Source organism: Pinus tabuliformis, chromosome 8 (assembly GCF_031772625.1).
Source record: "Pinus tabuliformis cultivar Carrire ecotype Pingquan chromosome 8, CPIR1, whole genome shotgun sequence".
Lineage (NCBI taxonomy): Eukaryota > Viridiplantae > Streptophyta > Pinopsida > Pinales > Pinaceae > Pinus > Pinus tabuliformis.
In genome coordinates this window covers 45699847-45718623 of record NC_142294.1, presented here as the reverse complement: position 1 = coordinate 45718623, position 18777 = coordinate 45699847, and the positions used below count along the sequence as shown (strand labels likewise).

At 38.9% G+C, this 18777-nt stretch overlaps 1 protein-coding gene across 1 annotated transcript in view; it reads right to left on the bottom strand.

Moving 5' to 3' along the window:
- LOC149234058 (piezo-type mechanosensitive ion channel component) overlaps positions 1-18777 on the bottom strand; it is a 360941-nt gene that overhangs the window by 250667 nt on the left and 91497 nt on the right. The window contains exons 3-4 of the mRNA XM_089368143.1: positions 12476-12691; positions 12138-12312 (exon numbers count right to left, since the gene is read on the bottom strand). Coding sequence (XP_089224269.1) covers positions 12138-12312; positions 12476-12691 — 391 coding nt within the window. The remainder of the gene's footprint in view (positions 1-12137; positions 12313-12475; positions 12692-18777) is intronic.

Below are 18777 nucleotides of genomic sequence, written 5' to 3'. Positions count from 1 at the left end.
ACTGTAGTTTCTTGTATGCATGTTTCAGATCCAAAGGTCGAAACAGTGACTCGTGGCACGTCGTACAAGTTCGCTCTACTGAACTAGTCTATAAGCAAGTCACTGTGGGAGATTTCATATAACTCTTCCTTGGAGAATCCAATTTGGGTCAGACTTGTGGCATTGGAAAGAGGACACAGAGGGCTACTACAGCTCACAAATTGGAAATTACAGAGATACATCAGAGACAATATCGAGCTCCTACAAAGTGAAAAAATGTGTGTAGATTTTCTTAAATTTTTGCTTAAGCTTGGTTTGAAAAATTATTTTGAACGAATTCAAAGGGCATAGTAGAGCATTATTATCGGTAACTGATGCCCCGAGGAAAGAAAATGAAAACACCTAGTAAGGAACCTGAAAGCTCTAGCATGACTCATGAAGAAGAGGAAGAAATGCAACATGATATATCAAAATTACAAGACCAAGTGCAACAACTGTCCCTTGCACAAAAAGGAACAGAATCTAAGATGGATGGTTTAAAGAAAGATGTAGAAGCTAAGATGGATGGTTTAAAGAAAGGTGTAGAAGCTAAGTTGGACTGTTTAAAGAAAGGCGTAGAAGCTAAGATGATTGACGTGGAAGCTAAGATGGATGATTTGAAGATAGATTTGAAGACAGACATGGACGAATTGAAGATAAATATGAATAAGTTGCTACAAGAAATGGTCCCTAAGGGTGAAAGGGTACTAAAGGAAACTCATGATGAGAACAAAAGAAATGTTAATCATGATTCCATAGACTCTAATGTTGGATCGAAGACTCACCATATTCCAAAAATCGATATGAGGAAGTTTGATGGCAAGGATCCTGCCACATGGATATTACAGATGGAGCAATTCTTCGATCTCAATAATGTGCAAAACACACAAAAGGTACGTATGGCAACTTTATATTTGGAACCAAATCAGTTTGTATGGTATCAATGGCTTTGCTCTCGTAAACAATTTATCACTTGGGCAATTTTTACGGAAGAATTGATAGCACATTATGAAGATACAAAAAGCAACACTTTTTTTAGCCAATTGATAAGTCTCAAACAAAAGGGTTCAATAATGGAGCACATTGAGGAGTTCCAAAAATTGAACATAAGGGTAAAAGATATTCCAGAGGAGCATAGGATTGATGTGTTCATAGGGTCTTTAAAGGATAATATCCAACATGATGTTTGCCTTTGGGAACCTGATTCATTAGAGAAGGCATTCAAGTTAGCAAGAAAAATGGAAAGCAAAATTATGGCAACCAGGAAGCATACCACTCACAACTATAAAGACGGAAGTGTTGTTGCCCCTAGTCTTCCAAAACCTATAAGGTTGACACCACAACAATTGGAAGAAAAAAGAGCAAAAGGGCTTTGTTACAGTTGTGATAGCAAATACACTAAAGGTCATAAGTGTGCTGAGAAGAAATTATTCTACATAGATTGTGAAGAGGAAGAAGAAAAGGAGCAAGAAAGGTCAAAAGAAGAGGATATACTCCAGGAACAAAGCCTAGATGAAGAACAAATAAATCCGACCATATCTTGTAATGCATTGGCGGGAATTACCACTCCTCAAACCATCAAGATAGAAGGACAAATCAAGAAGAAAAAGGTAATAGTGTTGATTGATTCAGGAAGCACCCACAATTTTATTCATTGTAAGGTAGCAAAAGAATTGAATTGCTTCCTATATCCAGCACCAGAGTGTCAAGTGATGATTGCAAATGGAGGAACAATAAATTGCTCTGGAAAGTGCCATAATATCAAGCTATCCATGGGAGAATATGTATTGACTAGCCCAATGCTTTCCATTCCAATGGGAGGTGCTGATGTTGTACTAGGAGTCCAATGGCTACAATCCTTGGGTACAATAGCTTTTAATTTTCAAGAACTTTTCATCAAATTTTCTACGGAAGGAAAGGAAGTTGAATTAAGGGGTATTGCAGGGAAACCAGGAAAGATAATCAGCTCTAATGGTATGACAAAGCTTCTAAAAAAGGAGCAAAGAGGTGTAATTGCACAATTATGTTCGCTAGATGTTTCCACATCGGAATCATCTATTTCTCCAGATCTCCAAAAAGTCCTGGACAATCATTCCAAGGTATTTGAGACTCCCAAAGGTCTCCCACCTATGCGTGATCATGATCATGCTATTCATCTGATTCCAGGAAGTGTTCCTCCAAACATCAGGCCGTACAGATATCCCTATGTCCAAAAGAGTGAAATTGAACGTATGGTTGCAGAAATGCTAGAGGCTGGTATAATTCAACCGAGTCAAAGTTCTTTCTCTGCTCCAGTAGTATTGGTGCACAAGAAGGATGGATCATGGCGCATGTGTCCGGATTATAGGGAGCTCAACAAGCTCACTATTAAAGATAAGTTCCCCATTCCTGTCATTGATGAATTACTGGATGAATTGCATGGATCAATTTACTTCACCAAGTTGGATCTTCGTTCAGGATATCATCAAATCAGAATGAAGACTGAAGACATTCCGAAAACAGCATTTAGAACTCATGAGGGTCATTATGAATTTTTGGTCATGCCTTTTGGCCTTACCAATGCACCTTCAACATTTCAAGGTTTGATGAATTCAATTTTCAAACCATTCCTTAGAAAATTTGTGTTAGTATTTTTTGATGATATACTAATCTACAGCAAGTCTTGGAAGGATCATGTTGAACATGTTGACAAGGTGCTACAACTATTGGAGGAGAAACAATTATATGCAAAAAGATCCAAATGTTTCTTTGGAGTCCAGGAGGTGGAATATTTGGGTCATATTGTATCTCATGAAGGAGTTAAGGTAGACCCTAGCAAAATTAAAGCCATTAAGGAATGGAAAATCCCCACATCCATAAAGCATCTGCGAGGATTTCTCGGGTTGACAGGGTATTATCGCAAGTTTGTTAAGAATTATGGGAGAATAGCAGCACCTCTAACAACATTATTGAAGAAAGATGCATTTTCATGGACTCAGGAAGCAACAAAGGCCTTTGAACATCTTAAAGAGGCAATGTGCCAAGCACCGGTCTTAGCTACACTGGACTTCACAAAAACCTTTATTGTGGAATGTGATGCTTCAGGAAATGGAATTGGTGTTGTTCTAATGCAAGATGAAAGACCCATTGCTTTTGAAAGTCGTCCAATCAAGGGAAAGTTTTTAAGAAAAGCTATTTATGAGAAGGAAATGTTGGCAATACTCCATGCACTTAAGAAATGGCGACCCTACCTAATGGGAGACACTTCAAGGTAAAAACGGATCATGATAGCCTTAAATACTTTTTAGAACAAAGATTATCCTCTGAAGAGCAACAAAAGTGGGTCACAAAGATGTTGGGTTATGACTTTGAAATCATCTACAAAAAAGGGAAGCAAAATGTGGTGGCAGATGCACTCTCAAGAAAGGATGAGGATGTGGAAGCATTGTTGTGCGCCATTTCTATTATCCAACCAGATTGGATAAACGAAGCAAGGGAGGAATGGAAGAATGACGAAGAAGTGTGGGCACTTATTCGAAAGTTACAACAAGATTCCAGTACGTCTGGTACATTTAGCTGGCAAAATGATTCGTTATGGTACAAAGATCGCTTATACCTCTGTAAGAATTCCCAGCTAAAACAAAAGATTCTTATGGAATTGCACACTTCTCCCTTAGGAGGGCACTCAGGATTTTTAAAAACTTACCACAGGGTTAAGAAGGAATTTTTTTGGGATGGCCTTAAATCAGATATTCAAAAGTTTGTGGCTGAATGTTTGGTTTGCCAACAAAATAAAGTTGAAACAATTAAGACACCGGGTCTATTACAACTTTTATCCATTCCAAGCCAACGTTGGGAGGAGGTTTCAATGGATTTTATCACAGGTTTACCCAAGTCTGAGGGAAAGAGTGTCATCATGGTGGTAGTTGACAGACTTACCAAGTATGCACACTTTTGTGCATTATCACATCCATTTAAAGCCAGTACAGTTTCTACTGCATTTATGGAAACAATTCAAAAGCTACATGGAAACCCAAAGATTATTGTAAGTGACAGAGATCCCATTTTCACTGGAAATTTTTGGACAAAATTATTTTCTTGTCTTGGTACTCAGTTAGCTCATAGCTCATCTTATCATCCTCAATCTGATGGGCAAACTGAGATAGTAAACAAATGTTTGGAAGGATATCTTCGTTGCTTTGTATCTAATAAACAGACACAATGGGTCAAATGGTTGCCTCTGGCTGAATGGTGGTATAACACTTCCTTCCATACAGCAACAAAAATGACCCCATTTATGGCACTTTATGGGTATCAACCACCATCCATCACATCATATTTAAGAAAAAATTCTAAGGTTCAGGCAGTGGAACATCACATCGAACATCAACAACAAGTCCTCCAACTCTTAAAGGATAACCTCGTGTTGGCACAGAATAGAATGAAACAACAGGCAGATCAACATCGCAGTGAAAGAAGTTTTGATGTAGGTGATTGGGTATTCCTACGGCTACAACCATATAAGCAAATGTCCCTCAAGCAAGCTAAGAAGGATAATAAATTATCACCAAAGTATTATGGTCCGTACAAGGTGTTGCAAAAGATTGGTACTATGGCATACAAATTGGAGCTTCCTGCAGCTTCTCGATTGCACCCAGTTTTCCATGTTTCATGTTTAAAGAAGGTTATAGGCGACAAGCTCCCAGTTCAAACAATATTGCCAGAACTTGACGAGGAAGGAAAAATTATATTGGAACCGGAAGCAGTCACAGAAACAAGAACTCGACAGCTACGAAATCATTCAATTTCAGAGTATCTTATCAAGTGGAAGAACTTATCCGCTGAAGATTCCACATGGGAGGATGAGAATTTTATGCAGAAATATCCAGAACTACTCAAGCGTTGAGGACAACACTTTTTTGAAGGAGAGGGGCATGTTGGGTCCCTATAATACTAGTGATTACCCCATTACTATTGTAGTTATACCCCTTATTAATATTGTTGTGCCCCTATTACCCCCATATTGTTATTATTGTGCCCCATAGAATCCCTCTATTGTTATTTTTGTGGCTTTATATTATTATTGTTAGGTCGGCTGGATTATATTGTGACTCCTTAGACTCCTATATATAGAAAGGAGGTTTTGTCATTTGAATCATCCAAGAATTGTTCATTTATGTAATGTAAAGGAGGTTGCCCCCTCGAAGAGGCTAAATTCTAAGGCGTTGATCTATCTTTTCTATCTTTTCTTGAGCTGGTTTCATAACATTTTCACATGGTGTCAAAGCATTGATTTTGAAACAGGAAGAGCAGATCCAATGCTAAGCAGAGAGGCCAAAAGCTGCACTTGGCAGCAATTCGAATTCCCTTGAAGGGATTGCACAGTCCTTGCCGGGAAGTAGAGATTCCAAGGAAATCTCTCTCTAAGAGAGTCGACAGAAAGGTACGATTTCCAGTTCATGAGTTTGCAGAAGGAGAGGGAGTGACACAGAGCCTCAGTGTAGTGCTTGAAGGACGTAGTTTCTGCCAGGAAAGAAATCCGTCGAAAAAGAATGAAGACACATAGAAGGGGAAGTTTCTCCTCAGAGAAATTTTCTCGCCAAAAGTTTGAATTTCTCACTTGTCGAACAGCAGTGTTGAGCAGTGACTAGAGGAGTCATTTCAACAGTTTGGGTGAGATGGCATCGTATGGGCTTAGAGATCAAGACAGGTTGGAAGGAGCTTCCAACTATGTCATATGGAAAACCAGAATCTTAGTTGTTCTGGAGGAGTACGATCTCGAAGCCTATGTTAAGAGTGTTGTGGTTGTTCCCGCTAAAAATGATCAAAAGAAGAAGTACAAGGACGAGCAGAGAAGGCGAAGAGGTTCACACTTGATCGAGTTCGAGATCATGTAGTCTCACACTTGTAGGGCAAGGATACAACCTGAGAGATGTGGGAAGCTTTGTCTTCACTGTATGAAGGTTCTTCCAAACAGCAGAAGATGTACCTAGAACAAAAGTTGCAGCGAACATTGATGTAGAAGGGAGAAGGGGTTAACTCTTATCTTCAACGTTTTCAGGACACCAGAGATCAGCTTGCTGCAGTGGTGTATACTCCTCAGTCTACCGCGATGGTAAGGACGGCCCTGAATGGAGTCTCGGATGAATGGCAAGTCTTCGTCCAAAGTATATTGGGCAGGGAAAGACTACCTTCATGGGAGGAGATGTGGGCAGCTCTTCAACAGGAGGAATTACAGAGGGACCTGGTAAAGGTCAACCTCAATGGAAGCTGTGGGAATGGCATGAAGACCAAGGTGGAGGAGGAGAACGCAGCTCTAGCATCAAAGGGACAACAGAAGAAAGAAGCGGAAGAAGGACATTTCGAAGGTGAAATGTTTCAGATGTGGCGAGATGGGCCACTTTGCATCCCAGTGTCCTTTGAAGCAAAAGGATAAGGATGAGAGACATGATCCTAAGGATGTTCCAGCAAAAATTGATGAAGATGAGTTTGCCTGGAGTGCTCACGCATCCCCAAGAGGGAACTGGGGCGATATTGAGCTGTAGTCGGGAGGACTACATGTGGGCAGGATCCTTGAGGAGTCCACCTCTTGGATCAATTCCTTGTTACAGGAGCCCGAGATTCAGCAATAGCGAGATGGACTTAGTGTCAAATGATGCAATGGATTGTTTGGAGAGACAGATGCAGTAGCCTGAGCCCAAAGATTGATCAACGCAGAGCAAGGTTGGCAGCAGTACATATGGCACAGTGCAAAAGTCAGCAACAGCGCAGAAGATTTAGAGGGTCAGAGACTAGTAGCAGTCAGATTCCAACATTCATGGTATTATGCTGAACACAGTTAAGTTCGGTAATTTTGGATGTTTTTCAATTGCTTCTCTCAGCACTGAGCTGCAGTATGAACACAGTGTTAGCAGTGGCAATGCTAGTAGCATAGCAGATGCAACATTTGAGAGGGAGTTGTAGTACAGTTGCAGCAGTGGCAGTGGCAGTGTCATGGGCAATAGTATAGTAGCAACAGCAACACAGTGTTGGTGGCAGCAACAGTGCGGAAAAGAGATGCTTTAGAGACAGAGCAGTATGCAGTTGGACATTGTTGCTAGAGCACTTTCCTCACTCAGAGGGAGTGTTAGTTTTTGGTAGCATAGGATGTGCTCTAGCCATGAAAATTGGTGGAGAGGCTAAGGCCCATGAGTTCTAAAGAACCCAGAAACTGTTTGGTGAAATTCCACCCGGATTTCATTTTATTAAAATAATTAATATTTTTAACGGGATTCCTAAGTCTAAAATTAGGAAAATTAACGTATTAATGGATATTAATCAAAATATGGGTGAGAATGGTCCAGAAGGAAGATCAAATCAAGTTTTAATCTTAGCCATTGATTAGATATTTAATCTCAGCCGTTGAAGTCTCAACGAGAAAAGTATAAGAAGGGGGCTTGCGGTTCATTTAGAATTACAGACAGAGAGAACGAATTGATTTGGAGTTCGATTTATGGCGCTAGGAAGATGAGAAATTCGAACTGAGTGATCATTCTGCAGCAGGGGGGCAGGGTTAGTTCGAGAATATTAGATAGAGAGGTAGAGAGCCACTAGTGGAGACAACGCAACACCTAGAGGGACTGACGTTGGGTCAGTCTGGGCCCACACAGTCTTGACGCAAAGCCAGAAGGGCCAACGTAGAAGTGAGGTTTCCCTCACGAAACTATCGAGGAGCTGCCGAAACAGTCGAGACAGGTTGACGCAGAAGCTCCAAGAGGCAAAAGAGAGCGCAAAGCTGACGCAAAGCCTGTAAAGCTGACGTAGGGCCTACGCAAGGCCAACGCAGAGATAGTCGGGGTTAGCCAGTTTTATTGTCGAATCAGACGGAATCTGCCAAGTGAAGTGAGGTAAAAGTTAAAACTCACTCAGTTTTCGGCCATTGTATTTTCTCTGTCACTGGATTGTCAGGAGAGCATCTAGCATCTGTATTCAGAATTACTACTTCATAATAGAAAACCATCAGAGATGCTACAGCGATTTTCCCACATTGGGTTTTTCTGGAGACTATTTTGTCCAAAAATAACTGTGTCCTATGTATCTTTTTCTTTGCTCAGCTTTATGTTTCATGCAATCAAACTTAAAGTAGTGTAGGCTCCAGAAGTAATTTGCTTCAGTATTTAGAAAATAACTTGAAAATGTATATTAAAATCAAGTAGAAGTAAATTCAGTTTTTGCTGCATTAGGGGTTCCTTGGACTAGGAATTTTCACAATAACAATAGTGAAATCTTAAATATGCAATAACAATTGTATACACATGCAGAAATACCAAATTATACCAAAAATAACACCCAAAAGGCTGAGCCTTTTTATTATATTAACCAGATGGAGTACAATGAGTAGGAACAAAAGAACCTAAGCTTGCTATAGCAAGCAAAGCAAGAACCCAAGTGAATATGATGGCACCAAGGGTTGGAAATGGCTCTACTACCAAATCTGCGTCCACCTAGAAAACTATTGTTGCCCTTGGAAAGGAGCTATTGATTTAACCCTTCAAACTACTCCAAAAACTCTGAGAAATTAGCCACAGGATCTACTCCACCAGCTCAACAAAACCAAAAAATATCTCGCAAACTCAAGTGGTGGAAATGACCCCAGAATAAACTATGCCCTCTAACAATTTTTGTTGTTGAATGTTGAATGCACCTACGAATTCTACCCTCAAGAGTGCTTAGAAAATTCTGCTAAATTAATCTTGGCCTGTCCTCAACCAACCCAGAAAAACCCAGAAAGGGATGGGCCCAATTCCAACCTCTGAAATTACCCCCAATTAAGGCGTACTCCTCCTCTCGCTGGGTAATTGGTACAACCTGGAAATGTTGATGCCAATGGCCTCCAAAATGTTGAGAAACCACACCAACAAATCTCTTTATGACCTCCGGTAAAACTCAGCCCTAAACTCCTAGCAAAGCCCCCTCAACGAGCAACCTCTACAGTTGACTGCATAGGCCTTGGTCCAGTCACCTCTGCGCACCCCCAAGGAAGATAAATTCAGACTGAGGAATGGCCACTCAATCTACCAGTCAATTCCCTACAAAAACGCTACTAAACCCCAAGAGAGTGTGCCCCTAAATTCTAGGAACCAACTTTCATCTGTAGCTTACCTCCCAAGAGAGTATGTGTTACTTCTTTGCGCCTAGTCTACTCCTGAATAGCTCGAATCTCCCAGAAGAATACTCCATGGAAAAACTCCACGATAAAGCAAAGGCTCCTCTAGGGTGGCACTCGAAGTCCATCGAAGGAGTTGAGATTTCCCCTCGAAAACCTCATGTGTTGAACAGCACAATGTTGACTTGGCTCAATGGCTCAAGCAAATAGTAGTATAATTTTCATACTGATAAAAAGCTCCCCAATTGATGGTCCCTCCTCTTCTATTTATGCTTGCTACTCACTTCCTTTCCTCGTGGGCCCCATTCTCCACTTGTATGCCTTCCTTCTCTCTCCACAAGTGTGTTTTCCTAAGGGAGTGTATTCCTTTGGTGTGTGGCCCCCACAACCCACCAAGAATTCAATTTTTTTCCCTGTCCTAAGTCAAAATACCCAAAATTGTTGCTAATTCCAAAGTTGTTAAATAAGTGTAATATTTCCTAAGTGGCTTAGGAAAATTGTGGATATCACAGATGCTACCATATCCATCAAAAACTAACAAAGAGTCTTGGAGATACTTTTTATGAACAATGAAGCTTTGCAGGAGTTGACCTTCATCTTTGGAGAAGAGTTGGAGAGGATGTTAAAGACCCTTCAAAGCCGCTATTGGATATTTGAACTATTGTTGAAGCAATGCTTGAAGAATTGTTGAAGCCTATTGGACACATTCATTAAAGACTTTGTGGGAGATGCCATTCGAAACTTATTGAAGAAGATATTGAAAGTCTTGAGGCTATTAAAGTCATCTTGAAGAATTGAAGCAGATTAAGAGGTTTGGAGCACTAGAAGATTGGAGTCCTCTCACAAGGTTGGCGCCTTGTGGAAGAATAGGTTGGAGCCTAGACTTGAGGATTGGATTCCTCATGAAAAGCAAGTTGGAGCTTGGATTTGTAGTGAGGATTGGAGGCCTCACCCAAGGTTGGAGCCTTAAAAAAGATTGAAGAATTTATTGTACAGGTTGGAGTCTAAATTGTTGTAAAAGAGGAATGGAGTCTTCATTGTTTTGATTAATAAAATTATTTCTTTTATTGAACATTTTTGTGCTCTGTTACTAAAGGATTTTAACTGGTATAATACTAATTGTAAAAGAAATATTAATTCAACTCCCCTCCCCCCACTCTTAGTATTTCCAACATAGATTTCCTTATGGGGTTTTCTCCTCTAATCATATGTGAGGGGTTCATGTGTAACCCCCAATTTGGGATTTTTGCCCCAACTACCAAAAATTTATCCAATATTGCTCCAAAACATTGGATAATTGGGTTTCCCCCATTATCAAAGACTAGAGCCTATGGGGTTGGATCTTTGTCTTAAGATCCGGCTAGCTCGGAACTGACTCGACTGAGTTGGTCCGAGCCGGAAAAAAATTTCAACCCGGCAAAAAAACGGCTCAGTCGGCTGAGTTATGGCTGACCCGGCCGAGTTATAGCATGACTCGGCCGAGTCAGTCATAACTCGGCCGACTCGGCCAGATCCACAACTACTCGGTCAGGTCATTCATTGCGGCCAGTAAACCCAAAAATCAAGATTCTTCTAGGTTTTCTAAGTCTGCATCAATGTGTTTGCCTAGTGATGATCACTAACTAGACATGTGCAAGCCTCTTGCTAGAAGCAGGAGCTTAATTTCATATTTGCTAAACAAGTGTAAATCAGTGAAGCAACGAATCAGTCGGGTTTCTTAAATTATGTTCACATCTGAATGTGCTTAGTTGTGGATTGCAACACTTTAGATTGACGTGAGTTATTTGGCTTTGGATAATAATCATATTTGAGTGGGGTATACCTGTTTTGTTGATGTTTGATATTCTAGCTTTTTTTTTCTTCGAACATTTCTTCTACTTGATGGTTTCTAAAAAAAGAAAATTTGAACATGAATGCTCTGTCAGAGGTAATTGAGACTTGTATAGTCTGGTAAAATTTTATCCTTGAAATTTTCCGAAGTCCCCCGATTACATATGCTAAAGTTGCCCCAGCTACGGAGCTTGTAAAACATGGCTTTCAAATTTTTAACTTTTGATTAAAATATTGTATCTACTATCTATTTCTAGTTATACTTTTTCTACGGATAGCCTTTCTCTAGTCGATTTATGGTGGATAATTCATATATGTTTTGCCATTGGACAATGCACTGGGTGCCATTTTGATATAATGGATATATTAATGAGCCTACTTTGATCATATGTTGTCTTCCATCTATATTATAATGCTGTGCGTTTGGAAACATGAATGAAAATATTTAAAATTATGTTTTTTTATAAAAAAATAAATATTTAATGAATTTTTTACAATGACCAAGTCATTGAAATCGAGCCGGCCGAGTCGATACCGAGTCGGAATTGGAGTCGGAGTCGACCCTCGGCTAAGTCGCAGTCCGAGTCGGAGTTTTAAAACATTAGGTTGGATAGGCTATTCCGTCCTCCCGTGAGCAATTAATCCATAAGTGACATTGCAGCAGACTTCTAGGACACTTAGCAATCATTTACAACAGTTACAGACAAGGAAATGGTTTTCCTATACACAATTCATGGTGAAAGAAAGTTAATAATCTTGTCTTCGCTATATTGCTACATGTAACAATCTCGTTCCCATTCAATATTGGTACAGAATCATAATGTCTTTTAAGAAATGTATAGGAATGTCTCAACATCCCACACCTCTTCATGAATTACAATCCATATCTTCAATACATAGATTAATTCTTAAAGAAAAAGAAAATGATACTGTACAATTAGGTTAAAATCAGTTGATACACAGGTAAGCCCAATCTTCAAACACCAGGCAATCCAAGCCAAGAGATGAATAGAGAATGCATCAAATATGAGAATATAGGATGAAAACATATAGTTTCAGCCTAATATTGTAATTTGTAGGTTATATCACAAATTGTTGAGTGAGAGACTACATTTTCATGGAAGAAAAGAGGAAACAAGGAAATGTGAATCTTATGTTAGCACACCTTCCATCTTATGTTCATCTTTGCATGATCTCAAGTTGTCATTTTTCAGGCTCCAAATGCAATTACTCACATAGATAACCACTGCCACAAGAGTACCAAGAAAAAACTGGGCAAAGATGAATAGCCCTGGAATAGGGTAATGGAAAAGCCCAATTGCGTCCCAAATTTTCGTATCCTGGTACAAGAAGAGAGGAAATTTTCACCACTTCATTATTTTTCTTATAGTAAAAACGCATCACTTGTTAAGAGCTACATCATTAAATTTTATACAGACTATCATAAAAATTAACATCTAAAGAACAAAAGGATTATAAAACAATTAAAGAGTTCCAAGCTACCTTTTTAATCTCCTTCCTCCACACATTAAAAGTTGCGTTGAATGCATATGTGCATAGAGCCCAAAGAAGAATGAAGCTGAGAAGAATAACATTCAATCGATGAAAAGAGGAAATAGATGGGAAAGTGCAAAGAACATATCCGATGTAGATGATCAAGACAAAAGCACAAAAGCTTGAATAGTTGAAGCTCCATAATGCAAGAGCAAGAAGAGACACCTGCAAAAGAAAGTTCAAAAGATTTAGTGATGTGTCAATGGCTTGGCTAGTTTGCATGGAAATGCAAAATAGGTGCATCTATGACAGAATAGTTTATGATCAGATCTTTGACACTTTGAAAAAAGGAAGCAACAAATCAAGATTTCCAAATATATATGAAACATTACAAATCTAGCCGACAAGGGTTATTGCCAATTTGTGGATCCTCTTATGCAAAAGTTCACAGGTGTCTCAAGATCAAATTCCATTGAGACCCTTGGGCCTACCAGCTGGTAATTCAGCTGGCAGTTACTAACATCCTCCATCTGTAAAACTGGGGAAATCGGGGAAATCTACGGAGGGTTGGAAAGGTACCAATGCCCTCATTTGGAAGGCTTAATACAGAAGCAAATAATAGTTATATTTCTCTGCGTAAAAAAACATAATAATTTACTATATCAATACAAAATCTCTTCTCCACAATTCCCTGAAACAATTTTATGTGTTAATTTATCATGCTATCAGAGCCCTGGCCTTAGGGTATCTAGAAGTCATTTAAGGCATAAAAAGTGGGAGTCATTGGGAGATATTTTGTGTAAAGCGACCAGGTCGCATGGAAGACACTAGGAAATATTAAACCTAACCTGCATGGATATGGATGCAAATACAACAATTGTTTTGAAAATTAAGATACAATATGGCTAGGATATTTGAAATACATAAAGAAACAAAACAAAAATTTCAGCATATCATCCATGAATTTCAAATTTGGGAATAAGGATAGAAAATAAATTATAATCAAGAGACGCCCAAGAGCTCTATTACTAACTTGTAAAAAATTAGTGTTTGCATTTTTTTCTCTTTTTTCAGTGCCCACTGGCCAAAACGCCCACTGAAATGGTTGAAACAATAATTCAAAAATCTGAAAAGCCACTAAAACATTAACCCATCTTTCAGAATCATTTCATTTAATGAAGTATATTTTCAAAAGACAAGCATTTCTAACACCTCAGGATGGTGCTTCCAGTAACATAGTTTGAAATTCATGCTAGAAGAGAAAATAACATGGAATCAAGCATATGGTTAGCATAAGCAAATAGTTTATTTTCTGGATGACTCCAAAAGTGTTTATACCATGTTTGAGGTGCCTTATGAGATTTGGGATACATGGTATATGTTCAACCCCTCGAAGTTTTGAGGTGGATTAAAACATAGGAAACAATCCACAATGGATTTGCATTATTGAGATAACATGCTTAGTGGATGCTTGACCTTAGATAGTTGTTGAAAATAGTACCAAGGAGAGGTGTTACTAGGTTTTTATCCCTTTTAACCTAGTGAGCACATTAATTATTTTTGTCTCAATGTCATTTATGAGTTATATTAATGTCATGGGTAGAAAAGGTACTTAGAAGTATTGTACCATGTACTTTTTCTAATATTAAAGTCACTTGTACTTTATAAAGTGACTTTATGTGTAAAAGTAAGAAGTGTATTTTTCTAATATTAAAGTGAGGTGAAAAATCATTTTATGAAAAAAAACAAAAAAGGTACACAACTTGAAAAAGATATTAGGAGACTTTGAAGTGATGGTGCCAATGTATGGGGGGGTCTTTTGGGAGAATTGATCTCAACCACACATCTGAAGATTTGAGGATGAAATCTCAACCATTGGATCCTAGGTTTAGGGATCCAATCTTTTCCAACGAACAAAAGAAAAAAAGAGAGGTTCATTCTTCACTTCACACTTGAGAGAGCATGTGGAGAAGAGAAGAGCGGAGAAATCTTCATGGAGGAGAAATTGCAGCAAGAGAAGGATGGCTTGAATTTCTAGGAGGAAGACTGAACCAGAGGCATGATTTTTTAGGAGAAAGAGGCAGCACAAATTTCGAGAAACAACAACACGAAATTTGAGGAGTTGGGCACAATTTTCGAGAAGGTTATGAACACGAATTTCGAGGAGGAAGAAGCTCAGTTCAGGCCCGAAATTTGATGCACGAATTTCAGGACAATTAGCATGAATATCGAGGATTTCAGCGACTGTCTGGCATGAAAATCGAGGCAGAACAGTCACCCTTCAGCGCAAAAATCGAGGCAGCAGTTGCACAGTTTTCGAGGTGGAATTCTGGGCACAAAATTTGAGGAGCTAGGCAGAGAATTTAATGCAGAAATTTTGTGCATGTCATTTTGTGAAAATCTCAAATTTTGAGTGGGCACAAATTTCCGGAACTGAGCATTTAATGCTACAGCAAAAAAGGGAGATAAATATTGTGTCCGTCTTATGTACTTATTCTAAATTTCTCAAGCAATAAAATCCTCCTTTGAAGACCAATTTTCCCCAAGAGGCTGTGGGGCTTTTCCGGGGTCGGATTGACCAAATATTAGCGTCTCAAATGTGTTGAATGCTTCCATAATTTTTGCATTAATTATCAGCTGATAGAAAAATTAAAAATTAGTAGAAGCACTCTTTAATGTTTGCAATAAATACATTCTGAAATTTATATCAGCATGACAAAACATGTGGGTTGGGCCTAAACAAACACATGCAAACTTGTAAACTGGGATAAGAATGCAGATCATTAAAATTTCTACATGGTATCTGTTGTCGCGTGGATTGACACGACAACGCTCAGACCGGGGGCTGTCACTCTGATCCCCGGTCTCTCCGTTTAAGCCTGTCTCCTGCGGCTAAGGGGGGTAGACCCTACAAGGTGAAGGAGACCAACTATCGACTAGTTGGGTGGGAGACACGATATGGCAAACACTAAGATGATTTGATTTAGCGGACCAGTGCCTTTAAAGCGATTACTTGTTAGATGATATAAAATGTAAAACCATGAACAACAATCACTTACCATCAAATAGCCTGAACAACGCTTAAATATTCAGTAAAACCACAAAGATCAAGGAACTCAATAACGATATCAGGTAATTAGGAGAAAGATAACACAGTTATAAACCATCAATTGTTAACCAGATACCACGTCAAGATAATCATTCATGTAAAGCATTCATTCCACATCAATAACTTTAAATCTCAGCATAAAAATTTCTTCAAATGACTGAATTTTGACAAAAAAGAAATTTCCACAATATTTTCAGGCAAAAAGATTTAAAGCCAAATTTTCCAGCTAAATGCCAATCCTAATTTTTTTTTTTTTTTTTTTTAAATATAATCTAAAAAAAGAAAATCTATAAAACTAATCCTAACTTTAAAACATAAACATTTTTTTGATTTTCTATTTCCCTTTTTACTTTTTTTATTTTTTATAGAAAATGAAAAACAAAATAAAAATCCTAAAATTATAAATTTAAAATCCAAATTAAAATCTACTTTAAATCCTAAAGTTAGAACTAAAACTAAAAAAAAGTGCACACGTAAATGAAACTAATTAAGTCAATTTTCGATTTCTTGTTTTATAAACTAACTAAAACCTAAGCTAACATAGGACTACGCTGATGGAAAAATGCAATCAAAAAAACTATATGACCCAGAACTAAAATCCGAAAGCAAACGTGGATCAAAACCTATGAAGATTTGCGCTGCCACGGGCTCAGCGTGAAACAAAACTCAAAAAAAAAGAAAGACCCTACAGTTCAAGATGCATCGAGTTACAGCTCAAAGAAAATGTGGAAAGAGCACGAGATTTAGAATGGAACCGTAGAAGGAAACCCATGCAATGCCTCGGCCGCCGGCAGGAGAGAATGCGTGACCCAGCCTCCGCGATAGAGGAAGAATTGGACGCGTGAAGAAACTCTGAAAGGGGACGGGTGACGGCAGGGATTTGCAAAGACTTGCTGGTCGATCCACGCATAACAAAAAAATTTATGAAGGCGTTTGAAAGCACCGAAGCGTGAAATGGCTTTCGTGACAGGGTTTTCGAAGGTGCAAATGCTGAAGGAGGAAAAATATGTGACCACACCAAACTTCAATAAGACAATGATAACCGTGAAAAACTCTGGCGACTGTAAACAAAAAAAAAGGGGTCGTATTTCTGAAGAACTCGAAGACTAAAATACGAACCAGCTTTGAAGCTTAATCGTGATGCCGCGTCTCGATACCCTATGCGGAAGAAGCAGTAGAATACGCCGTCATGTTTGAGAAAGCAAGAAGGAAGGGCGAACTGTGCATTCTCCCTTGGTTTGACGAGGGCATAGACTTGATCTGATGGGTCTGAGGTTGCAGGCCGATGCAAAGAAATCCAACAAAAAGAAACTTATGCGAAAGACTGCTCAGATGTTGCACAGCTTGGCGTGATTAGGGACAGGAAAATGAGAAAAATAAATCGATGCACGCTGATGATCATAAGAGAAAAAGAACTGAATCGGAGTTTTGAAAAACGCAGAGGAAGATACCCAGCAATGAAATCATACATAAAAATTAGCGTGGGAGGCTCAAATTCGAGGGAATCGCAGGCATGAAAGAAACCCTACACAGGTTATGCGATTGACAATCCTGAGGAATAGCTTTGGACGTATAATGACACGATGATCTGCGTTGCCAGCAGAAAAATAAAAAAAAAATTGTAGAACGTTTAGGAACTTACCTGAGCAATAGAGTATTGTTGCCAGACCAATGTTGCACGAAGCGGGAGCGAAGCGGAAGCGCGAAGCGGAAGCGTCATTTTCCAAAAATCTAGGAAGCGAAGCGTCCGCGGAAGCGTCTGCTATATATATATTTTTTTGCATTTATACTCAAAACAAACATCCCAAATACCAAATTAATTGTAGAAGACATGAAAACATGCATATTTTTGCATAAATCAAGATAGATATGGCATCCATGATTCCATTGTAGTTACTAGTATGTACAACAATCATCTATATTCTAGCTATTACAAACATACATCAAATTTTTAAGCATATTATAAAACATAAAACATTTAAGCATATTATAAAACATAAAACATAGAGCATATTATGATTTATCTAGCAAGTGAGCAATTGTCAACATTTGTCATGTCCAAAATTCAAATAATAATGTTTACAAAATATGTCACTTGGTCACCGCCAAGCCAAAAAGGTTCAAAATTCAAATTCACAAGTCTACAAGTCTAATGAGTAATCTATGACAAAAAGAAGTAGATTGTGAATATATCTACTAATCTCTCCTCCTTCCACCACGAATAGAACGTGATGGCGGGCCTCCACGTGGTGGCAATGAAGAAGATGGTCCCTGTGTAAGTCGTGGCACTGGAACTGATGAAGAAGAACCCCCTGTTGTTGGTGTTGAACCATGGAACCTAGGAACCAAGGGACCAAATGGGGGTGGGGGTGGTGGCATATCAACACGGTCATCATCATCCTAGAATCGCTCAAAAAATTCATGCAAAAAAAAAAAAACACTAATTAACAAAAAAATTAAAAACATGAATTAGAGAAATGCTTTATAAGGGAAAATTGGAAAATTCATACCACAATGGACATACCTGGATAAGAGCATCCTCTAATTGCTCTAGTCGCAACACTCCATCCTCCAAATTGGGCTCCTCTGGATTCTTGTCCCAAGTCAACAAGTCTTTATTAGACTTTGCATCTTCACAGTAATGGGACAACAATCGCAAGTTGTAATGAACATAAACCAAGCTCTCTGCCCAGTCTAAACTCAACCTGTTCCTTTTAACACTGTGGATGAAAGAATAAGAGCTCCAACACCTCTCTGCAGAAGAAGTGTTTACCACCTGTGATAGCACCCGCAATGCCAAACTATGTAGAAGTGGAGTAGCCCCTCCATGCATGTTCCACCACTCAAGAGCAGAAAAATGCTCTCGATCTTGAATTGCATGCATGCTCCCAAATGGACCAGTGTTGAGCGTATAGTTGCTCACCTGTCTCTGTACCAATGCAGCCTCCTCATTATCAGAGATTAATCTACTCAATGCAGCCATATATTTTTCGTGAACCTCTCTATCTTGGTGTGGTTTTTTCCTGCTTCCCCCCCCCAGGTGCTGGTTTTAAAAGCCATGATGGATGATAGTATTTAGGTGTCAAAACATATGCTAATGCATGCAATGGAATATTTAGCATTTCCCATCGGTTTTGCACCTCTACACGAATATAATTGTACAAGGTGGTATCTCTAGGCTCAACAATGTCTTTAATCTGCC